Genomic DNA, 27,371 nt, shown 5'->3' on the forward strand with positions numbered 1-27,371 from the left:
CATTCAGCTACTTTTCCAGCCGTCGTCTTGTCCCGTTCCGCGATCATGTATTCCGGCGGTGCAACGGGCACACACACCCCTCGATCGTCACAGAATCTGCGACCTCTAAGCCTCACCCATGGCTCCCTCGAATATTCCTTCCTGATACCAACCGCCCTCCATTTCCAAGCTGCACAACTCCACGACACCTTCAAGGCATCTCTACCCGAACCTACAGATGAATTGGCTCAAGATGAGGAGCCATCGTCGAGAGCGGAGCTTGTGGCTCGTTTCATTGGCTTCATTGCCGCTGAACTCGACGAGGACGAGGAGGCTTCTGGCTTTGTCGAGGTGCTGAAAGTCGTTCTCAACGAGTTTGAAAGGTCATTCATGCACGCAAACGACGTCCATGCTTTGGCTGCGACTCTTCCCGGAATAACTGCGAAGAAGCTGGAGGTCGTTAAATGCTACTATGCTGGCCGCGCCGCAGTTGCAAGGCCGATCAAACCCCACGATTCTGCTCTTTTTAGAGCCGCGGACGATGAGGAGGCTAGCATCTATACAGTTTTTGGCGGTCAGGGCAACATCGAGGAGTACTTCGATGAGCTCAGGGAGATTTATAACACATATCCTTCCTTCACAAAAGACTTGATCGAGGCTTCCGCGGAGCTGCTGCAAAATCTAGCCAGAAGTCCAAAGGCAGACAAGTTCTATTCGAAAGGCCTTGATATTCTCCGCTGGCTGGAAGATCGAGAAACTCAGCCCGACACTGATTATTTGGTTTCTGCACCTGTTAGCTTGCCTTTGATCGGTCTGGTTCAGCTCGCTCACTACCAAGTTACCTGCAAAGTCCTTGGTAGGACTCCTGGCGAGATCAATGAACATTTCAATGGAACCACCGGTCACTCGCAAGGCGTGGTCACGGCAGCCGCAATTGCAACTGCGACGTCCTGGGAGAGTTTCTCCAAGGTGGCGAGAGATGCAATCACAATGCTTTTTTGGATCGGTATGCGAAGCCAGCAAGCTTACCCTCGCACGAGTATTGCGCCATCCATCTTGCAAGATTCGCTCGAGGCGGGCGAGGGCGTTCCGACACCCATGCTGTCAGTACGAGATCTTTCTTTGAAGCAGCTCCAGGAGCACATCGATGCTACCAACGAGCACTTGCCTCCCGATCGACATATCGCCATCTCCCTGATCAACAGCGCTCGTAACTTTGTTGTCACTGGAGCACCCATCTCTCTCCATGGTCTGAACCTGCGACTTCGGAAGGTCAAGGCTCCCACTGGGCTGGACCAGAATCGCATCCCCTACACAGAGCGCAAAGTACGCTTTGTCAACCGGTTCCTGCCAATCACGGCTCCTTTCCACAGCCCCCTCCTGAGTGAAGCCTTCAAGACCATCAAAGAAGACCTCAGCGAGATCCGGGTTCCAGCCTCCCGGTTGAATATACCTGTGTTTGACACCAACACCGGCGAGGATCTCCGCGCACAGCATGACAAGGACATTGTGCCGTCTCTTGTGCGTATGATCACACAGGACCCCGTCCACTGGGAGCAAGCCACAGTATTTGAGAATGCTACGCATATACTCGACTTCGGACCTGGAGGCATTTCCGGTCTGGGAGTACTCACCAACCGGAACAAGGATGGCACCGGTGTTCGCGTTATTCTGGCAGGTGCAATGGACGGCACCAACGCCGAAGTTGGATACAAGCCAGAGCTCTTCGACCGCGATGAAGAACACGCGGTCAAGTACGCAACCAACTGGGTCAAAGAACATGGCCCGAAGTTGGTCAAGACGTCTGTTGGTCAAACATATGTCGACACCAAGATGTCACGCTTGCTCGGTGTGCCCCCATTGATGGTTGCTGGCATGACCCCAACTACCGTGCCATGGGATTTCGTTGCTGCTACCATGAATGCCGGCTATCATATTGAATTGGCAGGTGGTGGCTATTATAACGCCAAAACTATGACTGAAGCCCTGACCAAAATCGAGAAGTCCATCCCTCCCGGTCGTGGCATTACTGTCAATCTGATATATGTCAATCCTCGTGCCATGGGCTGGCAAATTCCGCTACTGGGGCAACTACGTGCAGACGGTGTGCCTATCGAGGGGCTGACCATTGGTGCCGGTGTGCCATCCATTGAAGTCGCGCAAGAATACATCGACACTCTGGGGATCAAGCATATTTCCTTCAAGCCTGGTTCGATGGACGCAATCCAAGCAGTGATCAACATCGCAAAGGCCAACCCAACATTTCCCGTCATACTCCAGTGGACTGGCGGCCGTGGTGGTGGTCACCACTCGTTTGAGGATTTCCATCAACCAATCCTACTAATGTACGGCCGTATTCGGAAATGCCAGAACATTATTCTGGTGGCAGGAAGCGGATTTGGTGGCTCTGAAGACACATACCCATATCTTACGGGTGCTTGGTCTCGCAAATTCGGATATCCGCCAATGCCATACGACGGCTTTCTTTTTGGCAGTCGAATGATGACTGCGAAGGAAGCTCACACCTCCTACAATGCAAAGAAGGCCATTGTCGAGGCCCCAGGCGTAGATGACACTGAGTGGGAGAAGACCTACAAAGGCCCTGCTGGTGGTGTCATCACCGTGCGATCTGAGATGGGTGAGCCGATCCACAAGCTGGCCACTCGCGGAGTCAAGTTCTGGGCGGAAATGGACCAGAAGATATTCAGCTTGGATAAGAAGAAGAGAGTCGCGGAGCTAAAAAAGCAACGCGATTACATCATCAAGAAACTCAACGACGACTTCCAGAAGGTCTGGTTCGGCCGGAACGCCGCTGGCGAGACTGTTGACCTCGAAGATATGACCTACGCCGAAGTCGTTCGTCGTATGGTTGAGCTCATGTACGTCAAGCATCAATCGCGATGGATCGACACGAGTCTGCGAAATCTCACTGTCGACTTTATCCGCCGAGTCGAAGAGCGCTTCACTGTTGGCTCTGGCAAACCCTCTCTCATTCAGAGCTATGCTGAGCTGGAAACCCCGTTCGTAGTCGTCGAGAAGGTTCTCGCTGCCTACCCTACGGCCGAGACTCAACTAATCAGCGCCCAAGATGTCCAGCATTTCTTGCTGCTCTGCCAGCGCCGTGGCCAGAAGCCTGTGCCATTCGTTCCTTCTCTGGACGAGAACTTCGAGTTCTGGTTCAAGAAGGATTCATTATGGCAGGCTGAGGATTTGGACGCTGTGGTAGACCAAGATGTTGGCAGAACTTGTATCTTGCAAGGCCCCATGGCCGCCAAATACTCCACCAAGATTGACGAACCCGTCAAAGACATTTTGGATGGCATCCACAATGCTCACATCAAGGGTCTCGTGCAAGATGTTTACGGTGGCCGTGAATCTGCAGTCCCGGTGGTTGAATACTTTGGTGGCAAGATCATTAACTCACCAGAGAGCGTCGTCGAGCTTGACGGAGTCACTGTCATCCCGGATGGCTCTCGCACTACCTACAGATTGTCCCAATCTCCTTCGGCACCTCTGCCAGATGCTGACTCTTGGACTCAATTGCTCGCCGGCAAGACCTACTCGTGGCGTCATGCCCTTTTCACCACCGACGTTTTTGTCCAAGGTGCGAGATATCAAAACAACCCCCTGAAACGCATCTTGGCCCCTATCCGCGGTATGACTGTTGAGATTGCCCATCCTAAAGACCCTTCCAAAACGACCATCGTTGTCAAGGAGCCCAATCAATCCGGACAGATGGCAAAGACGCTTGACATTGGTCTGGTTGGGAAGAACGAGATACTCATGAATATGTGGAAAGAGGACACTGCAGAGGGCGAGCCTGTGGCATTGCCTTTGAGATTCATCTATCACCCCGAAACTGGATATGCACCCATCCACGAAGTGATGGAAGGACGCAATGACCGAATCAAGGAATTTTACTACCGAATTTGGTTCGGTGAAAAGGACGTGCCGTTCGACATTCCGACCACGAACACCTTTGATGGTGGAAAAGCTACCGTCAATGCTCAGGGCATTGCTGACTTCGTTCATGCTGTCGGTAATACAGCGGAAGCTTTCGTCGACCGTCCGGGCAAGGAGGTTTTCGCTCCCATGGACTTCGCCATTGTTGTGGGATGGAAGGCTATCACCAAGCCTATCTTCCCGCGATTAATTGATGGCGATCTGTTGAAACTCGTCCATCTATCGAACGGCTTCCGCATGCTTCCTGGAGCCGAGCCCTTGAAGGTTGGGGATGACCTTCACACCACTGCTCGAATCAATGCAGTCATCAACCAGGAATCCGGTAAAATGGTTGAGGTTTGCGGCACAATCACCCGCCAAGGGCACCCTGTTATGGAGGTGACGAGCCAGTTCTTGTATCGCGGGAACTACACCGACTACGAGAACACCTTCCAACGCAAAGATGAAACCCCTATGCAGGTCACCCTTGCGACCAGCAAAGATGTGTCTGTTCTGCGGTCCAAGGAGTGGTTCCATCTCGATGAACCTGATATCGACCTCCTAGGCCAGACGCTGACTTTCCGTCTCTCAAGCTTGATTCGATTCAAGAACAAGACCGTTTTCGAAAACGTCGAGACGGTTGGCCAGGTTCTTCTGGAGCTTCCAAGCAGGGAAGTAATCCAAGTCGCTTCCGTGGAGTACGACGCGGGCGCCTCTCATGGCAACCCGGTCGTCGATTACCTTCAGCGACATGGCCAGTCAATCGAGCAACCGGTCAACTTTGAGAACCCTATCCCACTGAGCGGCAAGACCCCTCTATCTCTGAAGGCTCCCGCATCCAACGAGACTTATGCACGCGTCTCTGGTGACTACAACCCCATCCACGTCTCTCGTCTCTTCGCCAGCTATGCCAACCTACCTGGAACCATCACGCACGGCATGTACTCCAGCGCTGCCGTTCGAAGCTTGGTGGAGACGTGGGCTGCCGAAAACAACATTGGCCGTGTCCGAAGTTACCATGTTTCTTTGGTCGGTATGGTCCTCCCCAACGATGACTTGGAGGTGAAACTCGAGCACGTGGGCATGATTGCTGGTCGCAAGATCATCAAGATCGAGACCAGCAACAAGGAGACTGGCGACAAGGTCCTCCTCGCTGAAGCCGAGGTGGAGCAACCGGTGTCGTCGTACGTCTTCACTGGTCAAGGTTCGCAAGAACAAGGTATGGGCATGGACCTGTACGCTCGGAGTGCTGTGGCCAAAGAAGTCTGGGATCGTGCAGACCGCCATTTCTTGGACAACTACGGCCTCTCCATCATCAACATTGTTAAGAACAACCCCAAGGAGCTTACCGTCCACTTTGGAGGCCCTCGTGGAAAGGCCATCCGGCAGAACTATATGGCCATGACCTTTGAGACCGTCAACGCAGATGGCTCCATCAAGTCTGAGAAGATTTTCAAGGAGATCAACGAAAAGACTACCTCGTATACTTACCGATCCCCGACTGGCCTGCTCTCGGCCACCCAATTCACCCAGCCAGCCTTGACCTTGATGGAGAAAGCCAGTTTCGAGGACATGCGCTCCAAGGGCCTCATCCAGCGGGACAGCAGCTTTGCCGGCCACTCCTTGGGTGAATACTCTGCTTTGGCCTCCATTGCCGAAGTCATGCCCATTGAGAGTTTGGTGTCGGTGGTGTTTTATCGTGGATTGACCATGCAAGTGGCGGTGGAACGTGATGAACAGGGTCGAAGCAACTACTCCATGTGCGCCGTCAACCCCAGCCGCATCTCCAAGACGTTCAACGAGCAAGCTCTACAATATGTCGTGGAGAACATTGCCGAGACCACTGGCTGGCTGATTGAAATTGTCAACTACAACGTCGCCAACATGCAGTACGTTTGTGCGGGTGACCTTCGTGCATTGGACTGCATGACCAACGTGCTCAATGTGCTCAAATTGCAAAAGATTGATATCCAAGCCTTGATGCAACAAATGTCTTTGGAGGACGTCAAGGCGCATCTGGTTGACATCATCGGTGAATGCCGCAAGAAGACCGATGCCAAACCTCAACCTATCGAGCTGGAAAGAGGGTTTGCGGTGATCCCTCTCAAGGGCATCGACGTGCCATTCCACAGCACGTTCTTGCGATCAGGCGTCAAGCCATTCCGCTCGTTCTTGTTGAAGAAGATCAACAAGACCAGCATCGATCCCGCCAAGTTGATTGGCAAATACATCCCGAACGTCACAGCCCGACCGTTTGAGATCACCAAGGAGTATTTCGAGGAGGTTTATCGACTGACCAACTCGCCTCGACTGGCAAAGATACTGGAAGACTGGGACAAATACGAAAATGCGAGTGAGGCCGGAACTAGACGCCTATCTACCGTGGCATAAACTTGGGACCGTGGGCGATTGAGCGATTGCGAGCGTGGATCAGTTGTTTCTTTTCTTTGCGGTCCATCCAAAACAAGGGGTTGGTGGTGCAAAGATGGCGTTGGGCAACGGTTGATACACCCTGTCTGGTTCAATAGGTAATACGTATGTAGATTTCCTTTCCTCCTCCCATGTACAAAGATCGTGGCGGCGACGACAGTCCCACTTGTCGAGAGATAGTGATGGATAGCGGCAAATCCATAACCTCCACCCCGACGCTTAATATGTTCTCATTCTTGTGCCATGTAACTCTCTCCCGCTTGCGCCATGCCCAAGGGGGTTCTGTGTAGCGAGGATAAGATGAATTGCGGATCTGGCTGGGTGAAAGAGAGGGAGCCGAAGAGGATGGAGGTCACAGGCGACCAGACCCGGTACCAGGCGAGGTCGACGACGGGCGGCACTGGGGCTGCTGAAGTAAAGTTGTCGCTAGCAACGACAGCGACAGGGAGATGCCATGGTTAAGGTCGCATATTGACGCCTGGTGGCTGAAGCTGGACGGCGTCTAGGCCCGAAGCTCCCAGATGACTGCCGGGGCTCAGAAGGGGTAGAATGTTCTCCGAGGTCTTCTCGAAGGATGTCAGTGATCTTGTTGTCCAACAGCATTCAAGTGCTCGCAGCGTGGAGGAGAAAAGAAAGCGGTCCTTACCAGGTGCCTGGTGGTAGTAGAAAAGCCACCAGGATCGCCTGCGCCCAAAGTGTTGATAGAGGAACCTCGAAACAACCACTCTTCAAGTTCTCATCATCCTCACACATCTTCTCCCATACATTTCAACCACCCCTGGTTTCTCGTGCTCCAGTTCTCCGTCCCACTAACGCAGGTCAAGGCGTATCACTTCCCTTGCTCCACGTTTTCGCTGTCATGGGTCCAACCAACAGGTCTGCCTGTCCGCCTGTCCGCCTTTGACCTGGCTGTGCTACTGTTGCAGTCCGTCCAGTCGTCAGGCCCTTTTGTGAGAGGGCACTTGAGGAGTAAGGCTACCATGGCCAACGGATGCCTTCTGAGCCTCCTGTTGGACCTGGGGCTGATCGAAGCCATGACATATGATTTCTCTTCTGTCTCTACGATGGCCCCTTTTCCCATATGCTATCATTCTTTCATCTATCTGTGATCGCATCCGTTTTGATTGAGCGTTGTCTGCCTGAATGAGGATATGCGCCCCTACCCTCCAGATTGACCAGTACAGCAGTCTACTCGAGTATCCACCGTCAGCAGCAGGCTGAGATGGACATATCGACTCTTGTGCGGGCTGGTACGTGAGTGCCCTCCGCGGTGAAGGTCGTTGTCTAACCAACGTCTACAGTGATCGCAGCATTCGAAGATGCCTCCAAGCTGGTACGGCGCATTCACGACCAAAGAGAAAGGGGAAGCGGCGCATGCCTTCCCGAAGATCCTACTCGGGAGCTATTGGAATCCCTCACCCTTGGGCCTGCCATTGTCCGTGGCCACTACGAGCATGACCTGAAGCGCTTCGGAGAATCATATGCCTGTGGGGATATACAAGCCCGGGAGCAGATGAAAGATGTCCTGATCAATCTGCAAATGACCCTCATCGTCACCCTGAGGAATGTGTATATGGACGAGATGGATCTTGACTTCAACACCGTCCGGACAGCCTCGGATGACTGTCGCGTCAATGCCAGTGTCTGTCTCGGGCAGTTGTCTCAACGTCTTTCCGACGCAGCGAAAGTTCAAGCGTATTATCCTCAAAACATACCCTATGGCTCTCGTGCGAGTCTGATGCCGCCATCATCTCCGTCGCTGGGATATTCCAGTAGTCGGAGTACCCAATCGTCGGCAGCCTTTCCAACCCCTCGAACTCCAGATCCGAGCGTGGAACAGTTCGGCAATCTGGCCGTTTCACCACCGGGACATCCACCGCTTGTAGATGGAAAGATATCGATGAACTCCGAGGGCTTACAGGACAAATGCGAGCGGGACAAATGCGAGCGTATTCCATTGTCCCGCCCGACCGCCGGGCTCCAGATCGAGGTGCCGTCAAGTGCTGTGCACAGGATTAACGATACGGATGCACGGAGTTTGCGGCGGAGGTCATCCCAAGCACTTGCGCCAGAGGACAATATTCTGCTACTGTTTCCTCAACCGGGTCACCCCGCCCCCATTGGCAAACAAGCAGAACGAGAATATTTCGGGTCTTCGGGCAGAAGCAGTCATGCGTACTCATCTCCGGACATCTCACGAGCCTCAAGCGGTCATCGAAGTCGAAAGTCGCGAGATCGATTCGGTCCCGACGATTATGATGAACACGAACACACTATTCGGACAGATGGGCGACAGTATAGCCACAGTACAATCTACGATATGTATCATCCTTCGACATCAGAGCAGCATCCGTCTGCTCCTGCTTCTTCAACTTCGTATTCTCAGAGGGCTCAAGCCATCAGTCATGCGCCCTACGAACACGTACGGTATCTACAGGAAAACAGCAGACCACCTCGACCACAACCCCGATCGGACTCACTGAATGCATCCAAAAGAATGCATCACCTCCACGAACTTTACAACCATCCGGTCCGTCTGGAGAAGGATGTCCAACAGCCTCCCTCACGACAGTTTGACAGCCGACCATCCCATGCCGCCCCGATTCCAGTTGACTCGGTCCACCACGAAATTAGCGGCCCTCCACTGTACCCTCTGCCTCAGCCTCCATCACATCAACATCAGCATCATGCATCAACCGCTTCACGACATCTTCCACCCACATCCATGAGTTCATACACGCGAACCACATCCACACATACAGAAGCTTCGTCCACGCCATCGGTCACCCTTTCCATCATCACTACTGGGCCCGTGACCCTACCGACCGACAAAAACCTGCTGGGGTTCTGTAAAGGTGCGTTTCGTCTGCAAGCGGGCCTGGAGCGGAAGGCGTTCAGTCTGGTGAACCGTCCAGCCGGGTTGGTGGGGATGACCACGTCGTGGAAATGCGAGAAGTGCAATTTCGAAGGACCCATCCACGAGACCATTGTGGTGCGCGAGGGGAAGAAAAAGGGCAAAGCGGAACGATCGTTCGATCCCAAAGTCCGCACCTCCCAAGGCGGCGGTGTCCGGTATCGATGGGCCTTTCTGGCCCGATGCCACGTCACATTGAAGGCCATGGTCCCCAGCAACACGGCGCTGGGGCGGGAAGGTGCTTTTGGCAGTTTCGGCTGTATCTTCTGCTGTGCGGAGGGGAAGAGTCGGGGCTGGTTGGATGCGGGCGACGCGCTTTCGACGTGCAGTGGTAGTGCCGGTGCGAATGGACGGTCAATCGCCAGTCGCAGTGGTAGTGTCAGATCAGGACATACGGCCAACACGGCGATCAAGATGGTCAGTAGTGGCGGAAGTAATGGACTTTTCAACCCAAATGGGCACGGGTTGGGTAAAGGAAAAGGAAGAGGAGAAGAGACTTCAATGCTGACCACGACGGCGTCGCCCACCCCGATTTTCGGCAATGTCGCCAGTTTCATGCAGCATCTCGAAACCGTGCATCGTGGACAAGACGGCTGGCCTAATGCCGAGATGGTCGGGCGGTTCAGAGTGGTTGTTGCACGAGTCGCTCCGGCAGATGACCATGATTGGGAGGTCAACTTAGTGCCGTATTGAAATCACAGGAGAGGAGAGAGCATGTAGGAAGTAAAGAGAACATCATATAGTTCGAGATTGTCATCAAGAAGCCTCTTCACCCGGTCTCGGGAATGTATGTGTCTTGCAGACATTTCGAGAGTCATGTTGACCACATTGGCCACAGGGTTGCCTGGTACTCTCAATCCCATACAAAGAATCCAACATCCTACCCTTTTCTTCTTTTTCCTTTTCTGTTTTCTTTCCCTGATAGACTATCTTTATTCATCCATCTGCCATTGATACTTCAATTCCTCGACCCTAGCACTCTTCGAGCGAGCCTGGAACCATTCCTTCTCGAACCCGGTGCTGCGATCGACGCCATCCCACCTCCACCCGGGTGCTATACCGTAGCGATTCGGCGGGGCGTGGCCTGTATAGACTTTTGATGCCTTGGTCTTGGTCTTGGTCGTGGCACCAATTGCCATTTGTTTCTCCTTGCCCTTGGATCTTGACGAATGTTTCGTCGTCGTCGCCAATTGACCTCCTTTTTCTGTTTCTTCTTCTTCCTCGGCTTCCCTTTGCGCAATATATCCGGCCATGGGATCATCCCACCGTCTCTGCTTGCGCAACATATCGTTCATTTCCTCATCATCCGCGCCCCTGGCGAGGGTCATGAACTTGGCCTCTTCGAGCTGCTGTTTCCGCGCCTCCTTCTCGCGCCGCTGCACGTCGCCCATGGCCTCTTCGCGCGCCTTCCGTTCTGCGCGGAGCTTCTCTTGTTCCGCCGCCCGCGCCTCGGCGCGTTTCATGCTAATATCGATACGACGGCCCGTGGCATCGCGATAGATTGTTTCTTCTTCTTCCGGTGTCTCTTTATGTCTGGAGTGTTTGGATTTCTTGCGCAGTTGACGTTGTTCTTGTTCTTCTCGTTCTTTTTCTTTCTCACGTTCCATCAGGGCTGCTGTGTCTGCGGCCGTTTGTAGGCCTGCTCGGACTCCAGACGCCATTGCCATCACCGGAACATGAGGATGAGGATGAGAAGATCTCCCGACCCCGGTTTCGTCATCAATCCCGTCTACTACGGCGGGGGCGTCTTCGTCTTCAAGTGCGCGGCGACGGAAGGTTGCTTCTTCTTCGGCTTCGGCGAGGATGCGGTCTGCTTCGGCGGCTGCTTCGGCGTCAGAACCGGTGCGCGTATGTGCATGTGCATGTGCATGTGCATGAGAGTGTCCTTGTCGTGTCGTAGCAGTAGTCTTGTGGTCTAGTTGGGACTTTGAAGTCTCAATTGTAGTGTCGGCCACTTCAGGAGTGGGAGCGGACACTACTTTCCAACCACTTCCGCTCTTCTTCTTGCGGAACTCGGCCGACCTGACGCCTGTTTCGAAGACCGGGACATCGTTGGCATCGTCGCCATCACCGTGTTGTACGGAAAGAGACAGATCTTCGTCGTCGTCTGCGATGATGAGGCCGCCGGCGCCGACGTCTTTGTTCGTCTTCTTCCGCTTCTTCTTCGGGCGTGTCGAGTCTGCAAAGTCTGCGGCTGCGTCTGCGTCTGCGTCTGGACGGGAAGAAGGGGTCGACGCGGTGAGGTAGTTCTTTGCGAGATAGGCGGCGAGATTGGAGTTCGGCATGTTTGCAACGAAATAAATGGAATGGAATCAGGACTGCAGTGGTGAGAACGGTCGTTCAAGTTGGTCGTAAGACCGTCGCTGAGAGGGTTGTCCTTCTATTCACATGACATCTGGGTCGGTGATCGGTCAATACCGAGACATGGACTAGACGGCAGAGGCGGTAGGTTGAATCTCGTTCGTACGGTAGAGTTGTAGTGCTTCACAGTTGATGCGATCGAGATGTGTCGAGTGCTCAAAGTTCAGTTTCCCACTGACAAGTTCTTGAGAAATGTTTGTCGCGTTTGCACAGTTTGTCGCCAGTTTGTCGGCAGTCTAGTAGCATCACTTGGCAGTCGTCATTGTTGACAGGCGTTCGAGTCCCCCACTGCACGCGTCACATGCTACAAGACTCGGTTCTGAGACACGGTGCCGTCTCATGCAGTTTGTATCAGTGATAATGCCGGTCGAGGCATCGATTGTACAATCATAACTACTCTGTACCAGCATATACCTATGCCAGCTCCGTGTCTGCGATACCCTAATCCATCAACGCCAGCAAAGTCAAGTCAAGGACACCCGTGATGATAACCGGGGTCCACCTCTCCAAGGTCCTTCATATCCTCAAGAAGCGCCGGTTCCCATGACCATTTCTAATGGTGGTTTCATGATTCCTCATTGTGGTTCCCGCTTCCCTAATGAGTTCTTGGGTATATTGATGAATGGAAATAACACCACTCCACTCTGTATGAATGCAGTCTCCGTACTGCGGTGGTAGATTAAAAGATGCGAGTAGAACAACCAATAACGGGAACTGACAGTGTAGAGAACGGAAAAGAGGGGCAGCCTGTTGCTCAGTTCAAGTGAGAGTGGTCAATCATCTCAAAGTCCAGCTCGTCCTCATCGGTGGAGAGTTCGGCCATTTCCTTGCCATCGACGACATCGTATTCTTTGTTGACGAGGTTCTCGGTTTCCTTGTTCTCGAAGCGTTGCACGGCCTGGGTGATGGCATGGCTCAAGATGTCGACGCCATTGCGAGGACCGGCTTGGGCGTCATAGCTGTACATGAAGTCGGCCTCGGCAGGGACGGGAGCAGTACACGCGTCAACGACATCTTCTTCCTCCGAAGTGTCCGAGACATTCGCCAGAGGTCCGTCAAATGCATCGCCGACTTCATTGCGGAAAGCCTTGCGTGCAAGAGTTGCAGCCTGGCCGCTGAGCTTGTTCTGGGTGCTATGCCTATGTCGTGCAACTCCCCGGCCCACTCGTCGATCCAGGTCTCGACGATTTGGCCGGCCAATGCATTTGTGGCAGCCGCTGACGGGGTATTCGTGTTGATGGCAGTGTTCAGCACAGGCTCCTCGTGCCCATTTGGTATTATGGTTCTTCTCTCGTTGGTATGGTTTGGCTGCGCTGCGGAGATCGTTGGAGTTATAGGTCGACATGGTAGAAGACATTAGGTATAGGTCGAAGGAGGTCGATTGCACGATTGGGAAGGAAGCTATAGTGGTGATGGAACTGGGAGCTTCGGGAGCTGGTGCTAGGTCTAGGAGAATGACGCGTTCGGATCAGGAGAGAGGGTGTTGTAAGGTGAAACAACAAAGACAGACAGGTACTGAGGCAAGTGTAATTGGTGGCAGGTGGGTTGGTCCCAGACAAAGAGAGGAGACCACCAACTCAAAGAGTGGGAGACAGAAGGAGAAAGGAACAGGTAGGCTTGGTTAGTCGTTGTATATAGCTGGTCAATCGAGGGACTTGAATGACTGGGTCGAGTCACACGCGCATGTGGCCGCGGATTCGAGGGGTACGTGATTCAGTCGGGAGATGATACTGGATCTTGATAGTACTGGTACTGATATGGATGTTTATGGGTCGCGGGACCAAACATCGCTATCAGAGTTAAGGTTGTCTACTAGTACGTACCTTAGTGTGGAGGAGAGCGAGGAGCAGGAGGGGGAGATGATGATCGAGGGGCGCAGGCAGGATGGAGGATGGAGGATGGAGGCGCCTGCCATGGCAGTGTGAGTGAGAAGCTGATGTTAGGCACTGGCACACGGCAAGGAACAGGATGAGGATTGGCTGCACGCTTGAGTCACGGCTGCGGCATCACCCACGCTACGAGAGCGCCAGATGCAGTGCAGCAGTTATTAATGGGTGCGATAGGCACGAAACGGGGACGAGATGAGATTGAAACAACACGTAATTAAGCCGATGGGGAGATTACACGATTAGGCAGCCTTAGCCTCGGGCCACGGGGCTCAGGCTTGACGATAAGAGCAACAGAAACGGTACTGTGGTTACGTAGTACACACAGCCTGGCCAGCATCGTGCCTTGCTTTGTTCCATCAGTGTATTGTGTTGATGTCTTCTGCTTCAAGATGTTGCTGTTGCTCCTTTCCATGTAGAGAACGTGACCTCATATCCTGATGGTCGGCTGTGCTCAGGCTGGCCTTGTGATGAACCGCATTCAGCCACTTTCAGGTACGTACATGAGTACCTACGTCTGCTTGAAATGCCACTCGTAGCTTCACACGCGTTCAGTCCGCATGCAGCCAACATCTCGAAGGTCACTTACTACCTAGTATGCCCCGATCACTGTCCTCGTTCTCATCTTGCGCGTCATCAAGGGACCACAGACCTAGGCTCACTAGGCCACCATCTTCCAAGCTTCAGTAAACCACTTGTTCGCAGCCTTGCCAAAAATACCTGCACCCCAAGGTCCAGTCTCTCTCCTCCTCATGACGTTCTGTACACCCATGTTGCTTGGTTTGACCGAGTCTTTGTGCCACCCATGACTCACGGTCTGTCATCGTTTCGTGGACAAAGGCCCCGTGTTAACTGGTGACTCGAATAAGCTGCATTGGTCGCGGAGGCCTCATGCCCAAGTGCCCTCACTCATGAACCAGTCAGGCCGGCACTCCGTGCACCCATCTCCAAGCGTGGCCGTCGAGCCGTCTCGGATAACAAGATCATGGACCGCCATACCGGTGACATTGGTAACCATTTCCAGCCCAAATGAATCGAACATGCGTACTTCGTAGAGGAAAGGTCGTTCAAAGGAATTGGCTATTCACGGCATAGTAAGAGACCAGCTCAGCCGGCATCTGTTCCCTCAGCCTCGTCGCCATCTTCACTCTCTTCTCCAGGAAGCCTTTGAGGAAACCAACCATATCTTCCAAAGTCAACAGTCATTTCTTCAATCCCTCTGGCATCGTTCACGTCCACCCCTTCCGCTCGTAGTTTCTCAGCTTGTCGGGTCGCTGCAGCCCCATTGTCCCCACGTGGACTAATTCCCCCTTTAGAATTGACCACCCGTTGCCATGGGACGTTCTGGTCGTGAAAGAAGAATTGCTCGGGAGCGGCAGGGTCGAAGGTCGGCAAATGCTTGAGACAAACTCCGACTTGACGAGCTCGACGAGGGAAGCCCAGTAGTAAGGCGACATGACCATAACTGGTGCATTTACCATGGGGGATCTGTTGGACGGCAGAGTAGACTGCTTCAAACCACCATTGGGCCTCTTCTGATTGCTCTCGTGGCATATTGTATTGTGCATTAGGTAGTGCGTGAAACACAGGTATGGGAGACGGAGCAGGTGTCGCAGAAGAAACTTGAACCTGAAAAGATCGAAATCACTCTTCAGAGGCACCCGGGGAATCAAATCCGAAATCCGGGGCTTAGAGCCTCCCTAAGAGACCCTAGCCGCCTAAGTTACAAAGCAGTGCAGGGGCCACGGGCGTTGTCGGGCAGGCCTCCCGCCAAAAGTGCATTGTTTATTTTTCCTGGGCGACTCTCAATTCTGGCCCTTGGGAGTCCTCCATCTTCATCTGGCCAGACCAGGGTTCGACGTTCAAACCTTGCCAGTGTCTTTTTTACCTGTCCTTCGATTCCTCTTCCTGGAACCATGGCATTTCGCGGCACAGAAAGCCCCATGGATTTTGAATGGCAAGGCCACGGCCCTATGGATCCCACCTCTCCTTTCCATAAACACATCATGGATGCACAAGCGAAGAAGCGTATGTCTACGGTCTGCCTTCGCGTGCGAGGCTGTCTATTCTAACTGGCACCAGGTACACACAGCGAATACGATTCTCCCAAGAAACCTGCCCTTCCCGCCTTGCGCGAACCCAACAACCAACCTTTCTTCTTTTCCAATCCTCCCGCCTCTCCCTCGCCGGCATCACCTTTCCGCGCGCCTTCGTTCACCACTCCTCGCAAGCCGTTCGACATCGATTTTTCTTCTGGACCAGAGAACTCCTCCCCACTCGATCAGACGGATAACGACGATACGCCCGACGCCAAACCCCTCCCGATTGAATTTAAAAGCAGTCCCCGAAAGGCAGAGAACAAACGAAGCTCGTTGTTCGGTCTCTACGGCAGGTTTGCGGCGAGCCCAGGACGAGGAGAGATCCGAAAGCCTCATAGCGACGCCATTGCCCGGCGCATCCAGAAGAAACGCCGACGAGCACAAAAGTTTGACAAACAATTGGTCTTGGGCAAAGTAGACCAGACCGACGACAGCGAAGACGATACTCCCCCCAGCCCATCCAAGCCGAAAGGACCTCAAGTCGAAGAAGTGGGCTGGATTACGGGTCTGTTCACGTTCATTCACACATATCCTGATGCGCCTTCCATCATAGCCAAGTATCTACAGGTCTTCTTCAATGCCGCCATTCTCGGAGGATGTCTCTACATGTTTTGGTCCTTCTACGCCACCATCCGCGCCGATGTGGACCGTGCCAGTGACGACGCAATGGCCGAAGTGCTGGCCGAGATGGCAATATGTTCCAAGAACTATGTCGAGAATCGATGTGGCGCCGACACCCGACTGCCCGCTCTCGAGAGCATCTGCAGCAACTGGGAGTTATGTATGAATCGGGATCCCAGCGCGGTGAAGCGGGCAAGATTGAGTGCGCATACCTTTGCAGAGATCTTCAATAGTTTCGTGGAGCCGATCAGCTTGAAGACAATGTAAGTACGACCATGTTTTCCCATGGCGTAGACGCTAACAGGCCGACAGGATTTTCACCATTACGTTGGTCGTGGTTGGGTTGGTCGTCAACAACGCGACATTCACGCTATACCGACGACAACAAGAGCAGCACCACGCGGGCATGTACCGACCACCTTCAGGCTCATACATGCATCCAGGACCGCAGGACGGACAAATGGGTCATTTTGCTTTGCCTCCCGGGACGCCATACGGTCAGCCTTACGTGGGCTGGCACACGGATCAGGGTTATGCCGGTCAGCAACAGCTCGAATACCAGCGAAGTCCGAGCAAGGAACATCGAGCACGGAGTCGCAGCCCGGAGAAGAGGGTTCTTGCGTGATGACGATGATGTTGGTGGCAAGTTTACAATTGACGGCGTCAATGATTGGGGTTGGCTGGACACTGGATAGCATGGTGTTGGGATGGGAGACTTGGCCAATACTGCAGATGTCATGAGTCTTGTATATAAGAAATGAAAACAAAAGCAAAAGTCTGGATACATGGACATGTTCGATTGCGAACTGACCCTCTCTGTCGAGGCTGTACTCTGTAAACTTGAACTGGATTCATTCTCTGATGTGAAATCTTTGAAATCTTTCAAGCGGTCATCTCCATCCGATCATTCCATCTCTCTGTAAACACCAGGTACCTGTATACTTGTTTGAATAATGGATATCGATCCACCATTGCAGTGGCAACAAGGTTCTCTGTAACTGTATCCATAGTCTATACTACCTTACTACCTAACCTATACTCTTCTTGGACCTATATTGAATTGTCAATGTACTTTCTACGCCCTTCATCACCTCCACAATTGAAAACTGACATGGTCAAGTACGTGTACGTACCACCCAAAAGCATTCACTTTTTTCCAGCAATACCTTCGGTCTGTACGTAATAGATGTTAAATTTCTGCTTATGCTTTGACTGCCAGTGCTATAATAGACCCATGTCTCTTCTTCCATACTGTACCTCATCTGATTTTTCTATATCCACTTCACTTTCTCGACGTCTGAATAACTTAAACTCCAGATCTGACCTTCCTTTCTTCTTCGTGCAAGGCTACAAGATCTCCAGACTATTATACTATACTATAATATAGTGATTCTCCACTTTCCATCACAACACTTGTGGCCTCATATACAGAGTACGGTCTTGACTTATCTCGACTCGACTCAGGTTGACTCTCTTCCCTCTTTAAATATCTTTCTCCACAATCCCTCTCAGTGGTTTGAACTCTTCCCAGCAAGAAGAGAGAAAAAATCGAAAAGGAAGAGGAAAAGAAAAGAAAGAATCTCAATTCCATCAATCATGGCCGAAATCACCACTCCAACCTACACCATCCGCTACGCGCGACAATCCGACGTCCCCACCATCCTCCAAATGATCCAAGAACTGGCAGACTACGAAAAAGCCCTCCACGAGGTCCTGGCGACCGAGGAATCGTTGCTCAAGACTTTATCGTTTCCTGATCCAGAGAGCGAGACGGGGTTCACTCCAGGCTATGCGAAGACATTGCTTATTGTGCCCAACAATAGTGGTAGTGCTGGTACTGTACAACAACCACAACAATCAACAGAAGAATCATCACCAGCGGTGGCCGGAATGGCACTCTACTTCCACAACTACAGCACCTGGACGGCCGCCCCGGGAATCTATCTGGAAGATCTGTTTGTCCGGCCACAGTACCGCGGCACGGGGTTCGGGAAGGCCCTCATCCAGGCGCTGGCGCGCGAGTGTTTGCGGCTCGGGTGCAAGCGGCTCGATTGGAGCGTGTTGAAGTGGAACAAGCCGAGTATTGACTTCTATGTGAGTGAGGTGATTGGGGCCACGAGGATGGAGGAGTGGGTTGGGATGAGGGTTGACGGGGAGAAGTTGGCGAAACTTGCTGGGAGGAATTGAGTGCGTGAAAAACAAAGACAGATAGATGGATAGATATGGCGGTGGGACTGGAATTCCAGCAATGGATCTGGGGTTGCGATACTGGTACTGGTACTGCCGTGATCGATTGACATGGTGGTTGGAGCATGGGCAATAAACGGATGGATGGATGACGAGGTTGGCTTCGATATGCAGGGGGGAAAGGGTTGGTTTGCGGACTACTCTGTACTGGGAACATGGAGGGGGTTTGACCTGCTGTAGATACTCCTAGTATGTAAGATACGTATCTGGATAGATACTACCGGAATGGAACATGAATACTTTATCCTGGGAGTGTGGTCCTGGATTGGGTGCAAGTTTGATGGAAAATGCAGTGTCTGGCTGGCAAGGAACTGTGCGGACCCATGTGTCTGTTCTCTGTTCTCTGTTCTCTGCGCTGTACTCTGTAAACCAACGCCTCGACTCCTGATCTTTGGCCCCGCATAACTCGACTTCAACATACAAGCATTTGCTTCGCATGGGATGGAACAGTGCCGGTCAGCGCCCTGCTTCGCACGGTATACCCTGACATGTCTGAAACAGCTTGTCCCAGGGATCGACGTAGAGTCGCTGCTGAGTCCCATTATGCGCACTGGAACTTCCTCTCTCTAGGTGCTTGCTCATGGCTATACCTCCATGTCTCTGCATATGATAATGTCGTGTCCGGTGATTCTGATATCCCGCCATTCTCGACCACTCGTACTAGTACCCGCCTGCTGAAGTCCGCTCTCAAACACAAATCAATAGCCCAAACATGGCAGTGGCACCGACTTGAATAAAGCCTTACATGACCACACAACAAGAATTCTGCTTTTTGGCCTGCTGGTAAAACATCTTGCTCTGCGCGCTCAACCCATCACTCTTGGCCACCAGACTGTCAATCTTCTCGCCCCGTTCCAGCACGCTCTCGATGGTCTTGTGCAACACGATCTTGGTCTCGTCCAACTCTCGCTGCACCTTCATGATGCTGTCCGCTTGATGCGGGTCCTGGTATTTGACCAGGTAGTCCTTGAGCTGGGGAAACGGCCGGCTCGTGACGCCGGGGCTGGCGTAGCTCGACCGTGGGTTTTGCGACGTGAACTCGTCGATGATCTTGGACAGTACTTGGTGAGCCACGAGTGCAGGATACTCGGCGTCGCTGATGATGATGCCTGCCACGCCCTGGCTTGACCCGTATGCGTGGAATGTGTATGACTTCTCTTCAATGTCCTGCCGCACGCCGGGCCGGGTGCGTTCGGCGACTGTCTTTGCGAACATGGTCATGAACTCGCCATAGCTATGCCAACGCCATTAGCAACGCCAGTACTACTGACTACTGCGCGGAACACACCTGTCTCGAGTGAAGCGTGAGAAGGACGATAGGTCGCGTTCGACAGCCAGTTCGACGGCGGGGACGGGGTCATTTCGGAGGATCTGAATGAGTGGTCGTGTCAGTGCGATCATGGACTCGACAGGGGAATCAGTCTATGTAGGATGTGCTTCTTGCTTACTCCGATGTAGTAGATCTTCATGATGGCGGTGTGGGGGGTCAATGGACTGGGGAGGTTGTCGTCGGTCAAGGCAGAGGAGACTTGACTGTGCGGCGAAGAGGGGTCAGAAATCTAGTCGTTGGTCGTCGGTTTGTACCAGAGGTCTTATGTGGAGGGCTGCAAGAATTGACAGAGTTGCTGTTGATCTAGAGACGGGGGTGAAGATGGAATCCAATTGTAGTGCCTGGAAGCGTAGTAGGACGTCACATGTGGCAGTCAAAGTCACGTCCGCAGTCGGAATTGGAGACGCAAGTCTGGCCTCTCATCAAGCTGCTTTGTTTCTCACAGTCCGAGTCTTTATTGGTCTCTTCTGACCGGACGTCTGCTTTTCTGACAGACGAAAGACTCAGGAAACGCAACTGCCCGTGAGGCTGTTGTTACCTCAATACTTACTGTACGATCATCAAACGAGATTCTTTCCTGCCTCTTTAGCCTGTCGATTCCGTCGCCTATGCCCAGGCATCGTGCGAGTCAATAGTCGAGTTTTCACCACTTTCACTTCAAGTTCGGAGTCACGCCGCCTCCGCCAGTCTATACCACAGGCCAGGACTGATTGTTTGACTTGCTCGATTGGTTGTTTGGTTTGCACTTCTCATCATGGTGGAATCAGCTTTTCAGTCCGAGTCACAATGGTTGTCTCAAGTGGCTGCCATGAGGCAGGCCATCGCCGACCTGAAATTGCCTCCCTTGAACGACGCCTCGCAGATGTACGGATCTGACATTGATCTCGATGATGAGGACTTGAGTGAAGGTCTGGACGATGATATCTGGGACGTGGAAAGTGCTGTGGATGAGAGTCCTGCTAGCGATGTCTTCGACGAGCCCGTAAACGGGTTCAAGACCTCGGATGTCGTTGATGGCTCTTTCAATAGATCCTGGTTACGCAGCAAATGTGATACATTTGCGCGCGCAAGATCTGGGCTTGACGCTACTGATCTCGAAGGACAGATCGTTGCTCTCCTCGCGTCAGACAGCTCCGACGACGAACTACAAATGTCTCTTGCCGATATTGTCGGATACGACGCCCTCGATTTTGTCATCGAGCTCATTTCTCATCGCAAAGAGATCCTAGCTGCTCCTACAGGCGCCAGCCATCAAACGGATGGACTATTTGCTGAGCTCGAGACTCGTCAGGAGCGGGAAGCCGCTTTAAAACGACAGGATCATGAACATAAACATGCGACTCTTCTTCCTGCTTATGATCGCACCGAACGAAAATATCCTCATGTTTACAAGTCTGAGACGGCCGCAACTGGAAATATGGTCGATATCTCTGGAAAGAAGTACGGTTTCCCTGTGGGCACCACCAGGAACGACTATCCAAAGTACGAAGAATTCACCATTCCGGCCGCAAAGGTTGGTACTTTAGCTGCGGGCCGCAAACTAGTGAATATCGACGAAATGGATGGCCTCTGCCAACGAACATTCAAGGGATACAAGAGTCTCAACCGCATGCAGAGCCTGCTTTATCAAGTAGCATACACAACTTCAGAAAACATGTTGATCTGTGCTCCGACTGGTGCTGGTAAGACAGATGCTGCCATGCTGACCATCCTGCAAACCATCTCCAAGAACATCGTTCCAAACCCTATCGAAGAACCCACTGCTACCGACTTCACAGTCATGGCTGACGATTTCAAAATCATATACGTCGCCCCAATGAAAGCTCTCGCAGCTGAAGTGACGGGAAAATTGGGCAAGCGTCTGGCATGGTTGGGCATTCAGGTGCGAGAGTTGACGGGCGACATGCAACTCACCAAGCGTGAAATTGCCGCCACTCAGATTATTGTCACCACTCCTGAGAAATGGGATGTTGTGACTCGAAAGAGCACAGGTGATACTGAGCTGGTACAGAAGGTTCGACTTCTCATCATCGATGAAGTGCACATGCTGCACGATGATCGCGGCGCGGTCATTGAGTCATTGGTGGCAAGGACTGAACGACAAGTCGAGAGTACGCAGTCATTGATCAGGATTGTTGGTTTGTCCGCCACCCTTCCTAACTATGTTGACGTCGCAAAATTCCTCAAGGTCAATCTCAATGCCGGCTTGTTCTACTTTGACGCTTCCTTTCGACCCGTCCCGCTTGAACAGCACTTCATTGGTGTCAAGGGCAAAGTGGGAAGCAAGACCCAAAGAGAGAATCTTGACCATGTGACTTTCGAGAAGATCAAGGAGCTTCTCAAAGAAGACAAACAGGTCATGGTTTTTGTCCATTCAAGAAAAGATACGGTCCTGGCCGCTCGAACACTCTACACCATGGCCGTTGACGACGGTTGTGTCGAGCTATTCGTCCCCAGTCCCGACGATCCCGCATATTCCAGAGCCATGACGGACTTGAAAACGACACGCGGACGCGAGCTTCGTGACATCGTTCCGAAAGGATTTGGTTGCCACAATGCTGGTATGGCACGATCCGATAGAAATTTCGTCGAGAGAATCTTCGCCGACGGTGCTATCAGAGTGCTTTGTTGTACTGCCACACTGGCGTGGGGTGTCAACCTTCCAGCCGCTGCGGTGATCATCAGAGGAACTCAGCTGTATAGTGCCGAGGCCGGCAAGTTTGTTGATCTCGGCATCCTGGATGTGCTGCAGATTTTCGGTCGAGCAGGCCGTCCTCAGTTCCAGGACAGTGGTATCGGGTATATCTGCACCACACAAGACAAATTGCAGCACTATCTATCTGCGGTCACCCAGCAGCGACCCATAGAGTCGAGATTCGCCCGGAAGCTGGTCGACAACCTCAACGCGGAGGTCAGTCTGGGTACCGTAACTTCCGTGCAAGAGGGCGTCACCTGGTTGGGTTACTCGTACCTTTTTGTTCGAATGCGACAAAAGCCAGAAGCCTATGGGATCGACTGGAACGAATATCAAGACGATCCCCAACTCTTCCAACGTCGACGCAAACTCATTGTCGAAGCCGCCCGAACTCTGCACCGGAGTCAAATGATCATTTTCAACGAACGCACCGACGAGCTTCGAGCCAAGGATGTCGGCCGCATCGCCAGCCAGTACTACGTCCTGCAGACCAGTATCGAGGTTTTCAATACCATGATGCGACCGCAGGCCAGTGAGGCGGATGTCTTGAAGATGATCAGTATGAGCGGCGAGTTTGACAATATCCAAGCGAGAGAGAATGAAGCCCAGGAGTTGCATCGATTGCGTCAAGAATCCGTGCCGTGCGAGGTAGAGGAAAGAAATCCTGCCACTCAGGGTTCAAAGGACGAAAAAGAGCAGAGAGTCATTGAGAACCATGCCAAAACCAATATTCTGCTCCAATCGCACATCTCTAGAGCGAAGCTCGAGGACTTTGCTCTCGCTTCGGATTTGGCATACGTCGCGCAAAACGCGGCCAGAATCTGTCGAGCATTGTTTATGATTGCCCTCAACCGCGGCTGGGGCTACCAATGTCAGGTGTTGCTCGCCATGTGTAAAGCCATTGAGAAGCAAATATGGCCTTTCCAACATCCTTTTCACCAATTCGATCTGCCTTTGTCGGTACTGAAGAACTTGGATGAGAAAACCCCGTCCTCAAACATCGAGAGTCTACGGGAGATGGAGCCGGCCGAAATTGGAAGTCTCGTACATAACCATAAGATGGGCAACACGATATCGAAACTTCTCGACAACTTTCCCACTCTGTCTGTTGAGGCTGAAATAGCTCCGCTCAACCGAGATGTGCTCCGAATGAGACTGTATCTATACCCGGAGTTTGTGTGGAATGACCGCCATCATGGTACCTCTGAGTCGTATTGGGTTTGGGTGGAAAACTCGGACACGGCTGAAATTTATCATCACGAGTACTTCATTCTCAGTCGCCGAAAGATGCATGATAGCCATGAGCTCAATTTCACGATACCTTTGGCCGACCCGCTACCATCACAGATCTATGTTAGAGTCATATCTGACCGATGGGTCGGTGCAGAGACGGTTCAGCCAGTTTCCTTCCAACACCTTATCCGCCCAGATACTGAAAGCGTTTACACTGACCTGCTCGATCTGCAACCACTTCCTATCACTGCTCTGAAGAATCCGCAGCTTGAGGAATTGTATGGCCAACGATTTCAGTTCTTCAACCCCATGCAAACTCAGATCTTCCATACTCTCTACCACACCTCCAACAATGTCCTTCTGGGCTCACCAACTGGTTCTGGCAAGACCGTGGCGGCCGAGTTGGCAATGTGGTGGGCATTCCGTGATCACCCAGGAAGCAAAGTGGTCTATATTGCTCCGATGAAAGCCCTGGTTCGGGAGAGAGTCCAAGACTGGCGCAAACGACTGGCTCTGCCCCTTGGCTTGAAGCTTGTCGAGCTGACGGGTGACAACACTCCGGACACTAGGACGATCCGAGATGCGGATATTATCATCACTACGCCTGAAAAGTGGGATGGTATCTCCAGATCGTGGCAGACCAGATCTTACGTCCGACAGGTCTCCCTGGTGATCATCGACGAAATCCATCTTCTGGGTGGTGATCGTGGACCAATTCTGGAGATCATTGTGTCTCGAATGAACTACATTGCAACCCAAGCCGAGGCGGGCTCGATTCGGTTGGTTGGAATGTCCACCGCCTGTGCCAATGCCACCGACCTGGGCAATTGGTTGGGGGTGAAGCCTGGGAACAATCAAGGTCTCTTCAATTTCCGTCACAGTGTTCGACCTGTTCCGTTGGAGATATACATCGACGGTTTTCCTGAACAGCGTGGGTTCTGTCCTCTGATGCAGAGCATGAATCGACCAACGTATCTGGCCATCAAGAATCACAGCCCTGAAAAGCCCGTCATTGTCTTTGTGGCTTCCAGAAGGCAGACCCGTCTGACTGCTAAGGATTTGATCAACTTTTGTGGTATGGAAGAAGACCCCAGGAGATTTTTGCATTTCGACTCGGAAGATGACCTGCAACATACGCTCGCTGCTGTCAAAGACTCCGCGCTCAAGGAAGCCTTGAGTTTCGGTATTGGTCTGCATCATGCTGGGTTGGTTGAATCTGATCGGACCATGGCCGAACAACTCTTCGCGGCGAACAAGATCCAGATCCTCGTCGCCACTTCGACCCTAGCATGGGGAGTCAATCTCCCGGCCCATCTCGTCGTGGTCAAGGGCACACAATATTTCGACGCCAAGATCGAGGGCTATAAGGACATGGATCTGACTGATGTCCTGCAGATGCTGGGCCGAGCTGGAAGACCACAATTCGACACGTCGGGTATTGCTCGCATCTTCACCCAGGATTCCAAGAAGGCGTTCTACAAGCACTTTCTGCATACTGGATTTCCTGTCGAAAGTTCTCTCCACAAAGTGCTGGACAACCATCTGGGCGCCGAAGTATCTGCCGGCGTCATCACCACGAAACAAGACGCGTTGGACTATCTGACGTGGACGTTCTTCTTCCGCCGTCTACACAAGAACCCCACCTACTATGGTCTGGAGATTTCGGCCGAGGAGCACAAAGAAAACCAGCTCGAGGCAAGGCAACAGGCTGCAGATTACATGGTGACTCTGGTGGACAAGTCGCTAGATGACCTTGCCGAAAGTGAATGTGTTCTTGTGCACAGCAACGGGGATGTCGACAGCACTCCGTTTGGCAAGATCATGTCATACTACTATCTCAGCCACCTGACCATCCGCAAATTCTTGTCCAAGGCTCGCAAGGCGCCAACCACTACCTTCGCGGACGCGTTGGCTTGGATCAGCCTTGCCACCGAGTTCGACGACCTTCCTGTGCGACACAACGAAGATCTGATCAATGCCGAGCTGGCCAAGAACCTTCCCCTCGATACACCAGGTCTGCTCGACGGGTTACCGCTTTGGGATCCGCACGTGAAAGCGTTCCTTCTCATTCAAGCCTTCATGTCTCGAGTTGACCTTCCCATCAGCGACTATGTCGGTGACCAGACTTCTGTGCTGGATCAAGGCATCCGTATCATTCAAGCCGGCATCGACGTCATGACCGAACTCAACAAGTTCGACGCCGTGGTTCAGATGGTCCGACTGCTGCAATGCATCAAGAGCGCACGCTGGCCCGAGGATTATCCCCTGAGCATCCTACCGGGCATCCATGAGATCCTGGACGCTAAGCTGGAGGGTAAGGTGCCCAAAGACCTCAACACCACCGCGGTCCTGGCTAGCAGGCATGGAATGAAGACGATAGACGGGCTGTTGAATGTGTTCGGACTCAGATCGCCCAATGTCCGCACGCAATTCGTCAAGGCTGTCAATGCACTGCCTGACATCACCCTGACCGCCAACGGAGACACGGAAGTCCTACATTTGACCATGAAGCGTGGGAATCGACTCGTCGACCCGGAGGCGAGGATCTATGCGCCTAAGTTCCCCAAGCCGCAGACTGAGGGCTATTTTGTCCTTGTTCTTCCTGCGGGTGGACAGTCTGATATCCTGGCGCTGAAGCGGGCCAATTGGACTACGACCAAGAATAGGAGGCAAGGCGCGGGTTCATCTCATCAGAGTAGAGCGTTACAGGTCAGCAATGTCAAGCTCAAGATTCCAGTGTCGGAGACTGTCAATGTCGGTGGTCCAGATCAATCTGCGGTGGTCGGGGCAGGAGAGGTTGGAGTGGACATTGTTGTCATGAGCGATGCGTATCCCGGGATGGAATGGCGACTGGACAATGTCAGGGTGCCGGTTACGAAGCCGAAAGCCGTAGACACGGTCCAAGTCGAGGTTGATGAGAGTTTGGAGAAGAAGAAGATGAAGCAGGCAGCATAGAGCTCAGAGGTTTACTTCATGACTGATTTAGTGGACGAAGCAGACAGAGTAGAAAGAAATGCACGAATGATCCGTCAAAACGCAGTCGTGCTTTTCTGTTCCTTTTCCGTCTCATGGGATTCCAGTCGAGTCGTGTCGTGTCTAGTAGGAGTACGTTCGCTGGTAACAGATTGAGCAGGCAGCAAAGTCTGGACGTCCTCCTTGACCTGCGCCTGCGCCTGCGCCTGCCCACCACCCTGCGAGCTGACAGTGATGGAAAACATACCTTTTTCTTTTATCCCAGAACTATCTGAGTAGCAACATCAACGTTGATCGATTTGTTTTGCTGTCAGTGGTACATCTTCCTCGTGGCCGGCATCTCCCATACCATCATCCATGCTCTACTTACTAGTAATAAGCAGTGGCGACGCACCTCGAGTCAACGGATGACCAGGCAACGACGCAGGCACACAAGACGACAGCAGCCACTACATCTCACCGGAGCATCACTCTCTTGCAGTGTTCAGTCCACATCTTCGTGCAAATCCTCGGGTTCGTCCTTCAAGGGAAGACGAAGCGACGGTGATCGAAACGATCCCCGAATTCCAACCTGCCAATCGCGAGCTGTAAGCCCGCCATGAAAAAACCGACCCCTAAATCAGTCATTTGCACCCGTAGAACCAAACCGGCCCCCGACGAT

At 52.6% G+C, this 27,371-nt stretch overlaps 9 protein-coding genes across 9 annotated transcripts; 5 read left to right on the plus strand and 4 right to left on the minus strand.

Annotated features, from left to right (window-relative positions):
* Positions 1 to 45: 45 nt before the first annotated feature.
* A1O1_03507 (fatty acid synthase subunit beta) lies at positions 46 to 6,312 on the plus strand (the record flags this gene model as incomplete). Its single annotated transcript, XM_007724410.1, has 1 exon — positions 46 to 6,312. One exon carries the CDS (start codon positions 46 to 48, stop codon positions 6,310 to 6,312), a length of 6,267 nt encoding a protein of 2,088 aa, XP_007722600.1.
* Positions 6,313 to 7,573: 1,261 nt separating this feature from the next.
* On the plus strand, positions 7,574 to 9,958 carry A1O1_03508 (uncharacterized protein; the record flags this gene model as incomplete). The annotated part of the gene is made up of 2 exons (XM_007724411.1): positions 7,574 to 7,601; positions 7,653 to 9,958. The coding sequence occupies 2 exons, from the start codon at positions 7,574 to 7,576 to the stop codon at positions 9,956 to 9,958; spliced, it is 2,334 nt and encodes a 777-aa protein (XP_007722601.1).
* A 239-nt stretch (positions 9,959 to 10,197) lies between these two features.
* On the minus strand, positions 10,198 to 11,550 carry A1O1_03509 (uncharacterized protein; the record flags this gene model as incomplete). Its single annotated transcript, XM_007724412.1, has 3 exons — positions 10,198 to 10,358; positions 10,461 to 11,172; positions 11,221 to 11,550. The coding sequence occupies 3 exons, from the start codon at positions 11,548 to 11,550 to the stop codon at positions 10,198 to 10,200; spliced, it is 1,203 nt and encodes a 400-aa protein (XP_007722602.1).
* An 830-nt stretch (positions 11,551 to 12,380) lies between these two features.
* On the minus strand, positions 12,381 to 12,971 carry A1O1_03510 (uncharacterized protein; the record flags this gene model as incomplete). Its single annotated transcript, XM_007724413.1, has 1 exon — positions 12,381 to 12,971. One exon carries the CDS (start codon positions 12,969 to 12,971, stop codon positions 12,381 to 12,383), a length of 591 nt encoding a protein of 196 aa, XP_007722603.1.
* Positions 12,972 to 14,619: 1,648 nt separating this feature from the next.
* On the minus strand, positions 14,620 to 15,066 carry A1O1_03511 (methylated-DNA-protein-cysteine methyltransferase like protein; the record flags this gene model as incomplete). The annotated part of the gene is made up of 1 exon (XM_007724414.1): positions 14,620 to 15,066. The coding sequence occupies one exon, from the start codon at positions 15,064 to 15,066 to the stop codon at positions 14,620 to 14,622; it is 447 nt and encodes a 148-aa protein (XP_007722604.1).
* Positions 15,067 to 15,428: 362 nt separating this feature from the next.
* Positions 15,429 to 16,857, plus strand: A1O1_03512 (uncharacterized protein; the record flags this gene model as incomplete). Its single annotated transcript, XM_007724415.1, has 3 exons — positions 15,429 to 15,540; positions 15,595 to 16,495; positions 16,545 to 16,857. The coding sequence occupies 3 exons, from the start codon at positions 15,429 to 15,431 to the stop codon at positions 16,855 to 16,857; spliced, it is 1,326 nt and encodes a 441-aa protein (XP_007722605.1).
* A 971-nt stretch (positions 16,858 to 17,828) lies between these two features.
* On the plus strand, positions 17,829 to 18,419 carry A1O1_03513 (uncharacterized protein; the record flags this gene model as incomplete). The annotated part of the gene is made up of 1 exon (XM_007724416.1): positions 17,829 to 18,419. The coding sequence occupies one exon, from the start codon at positions 17,829 to 17,831 to the stop codon at positions 18,417 to 18,419; it is 591 nt and encodes a 196-aa protein (XP_007722606.1).
* An 801-nt stretch (positions 18,420 to 19,220) lies between these two features.
* A1O1_03514 (synaptobrevin like YKT6) lies at positions 19,221 to 19,880 on the minus strand (the record flags this gene model as incomplete). The annotated part of the gene is made up of 2 exons (XM_007724417.1): positions 19,221 to 19,713; positions 19,768 to 19,880. The coding sequence occupies 2 exons, from the start codon at positions 19,878 to 19,880 to the stop codon at positions 19,221 to 19,223; spliced, it is 606 nt and encodes a 201-aa protein (XP_007722607.1).
* Positions 19,881 to 20,563: 683 nt separating this feature from the next.
* On the plus strand, positions 20,564 to 26,692 carry A1O1_03515 (uncharacterized protein; the record flags this gene model as incomplete). Its single annotated transcript, XM_007724418.1, has 1 exon — positions 20,564 to 26,692. The coding sequence occupies one exon, from the start codon at positions 20,564 to 20,566 to the stop codon at positions 26,690 to 26,692; it is 6,129 nt and encodes a 2,042-aa protein (XP_007722608.1).
* Positions 26,693 to 27,371: the final 679 nt, after the last annotated feature.

This window comes from Capronia coronata, assembly GCF_000585585.1.
Source record: "Capronia coronata CBS 617.96 chromosome Unknown acBCG-supercont1.3, whole genome shotgun sequence".
Classification (NCBI taxonomy): Eukaryota; Fungi; Ascomycota; class Eurotiomycetes; order Chaetothyriales; family Herpotrichiellaceae; genus Capronia; species Capronia coronata.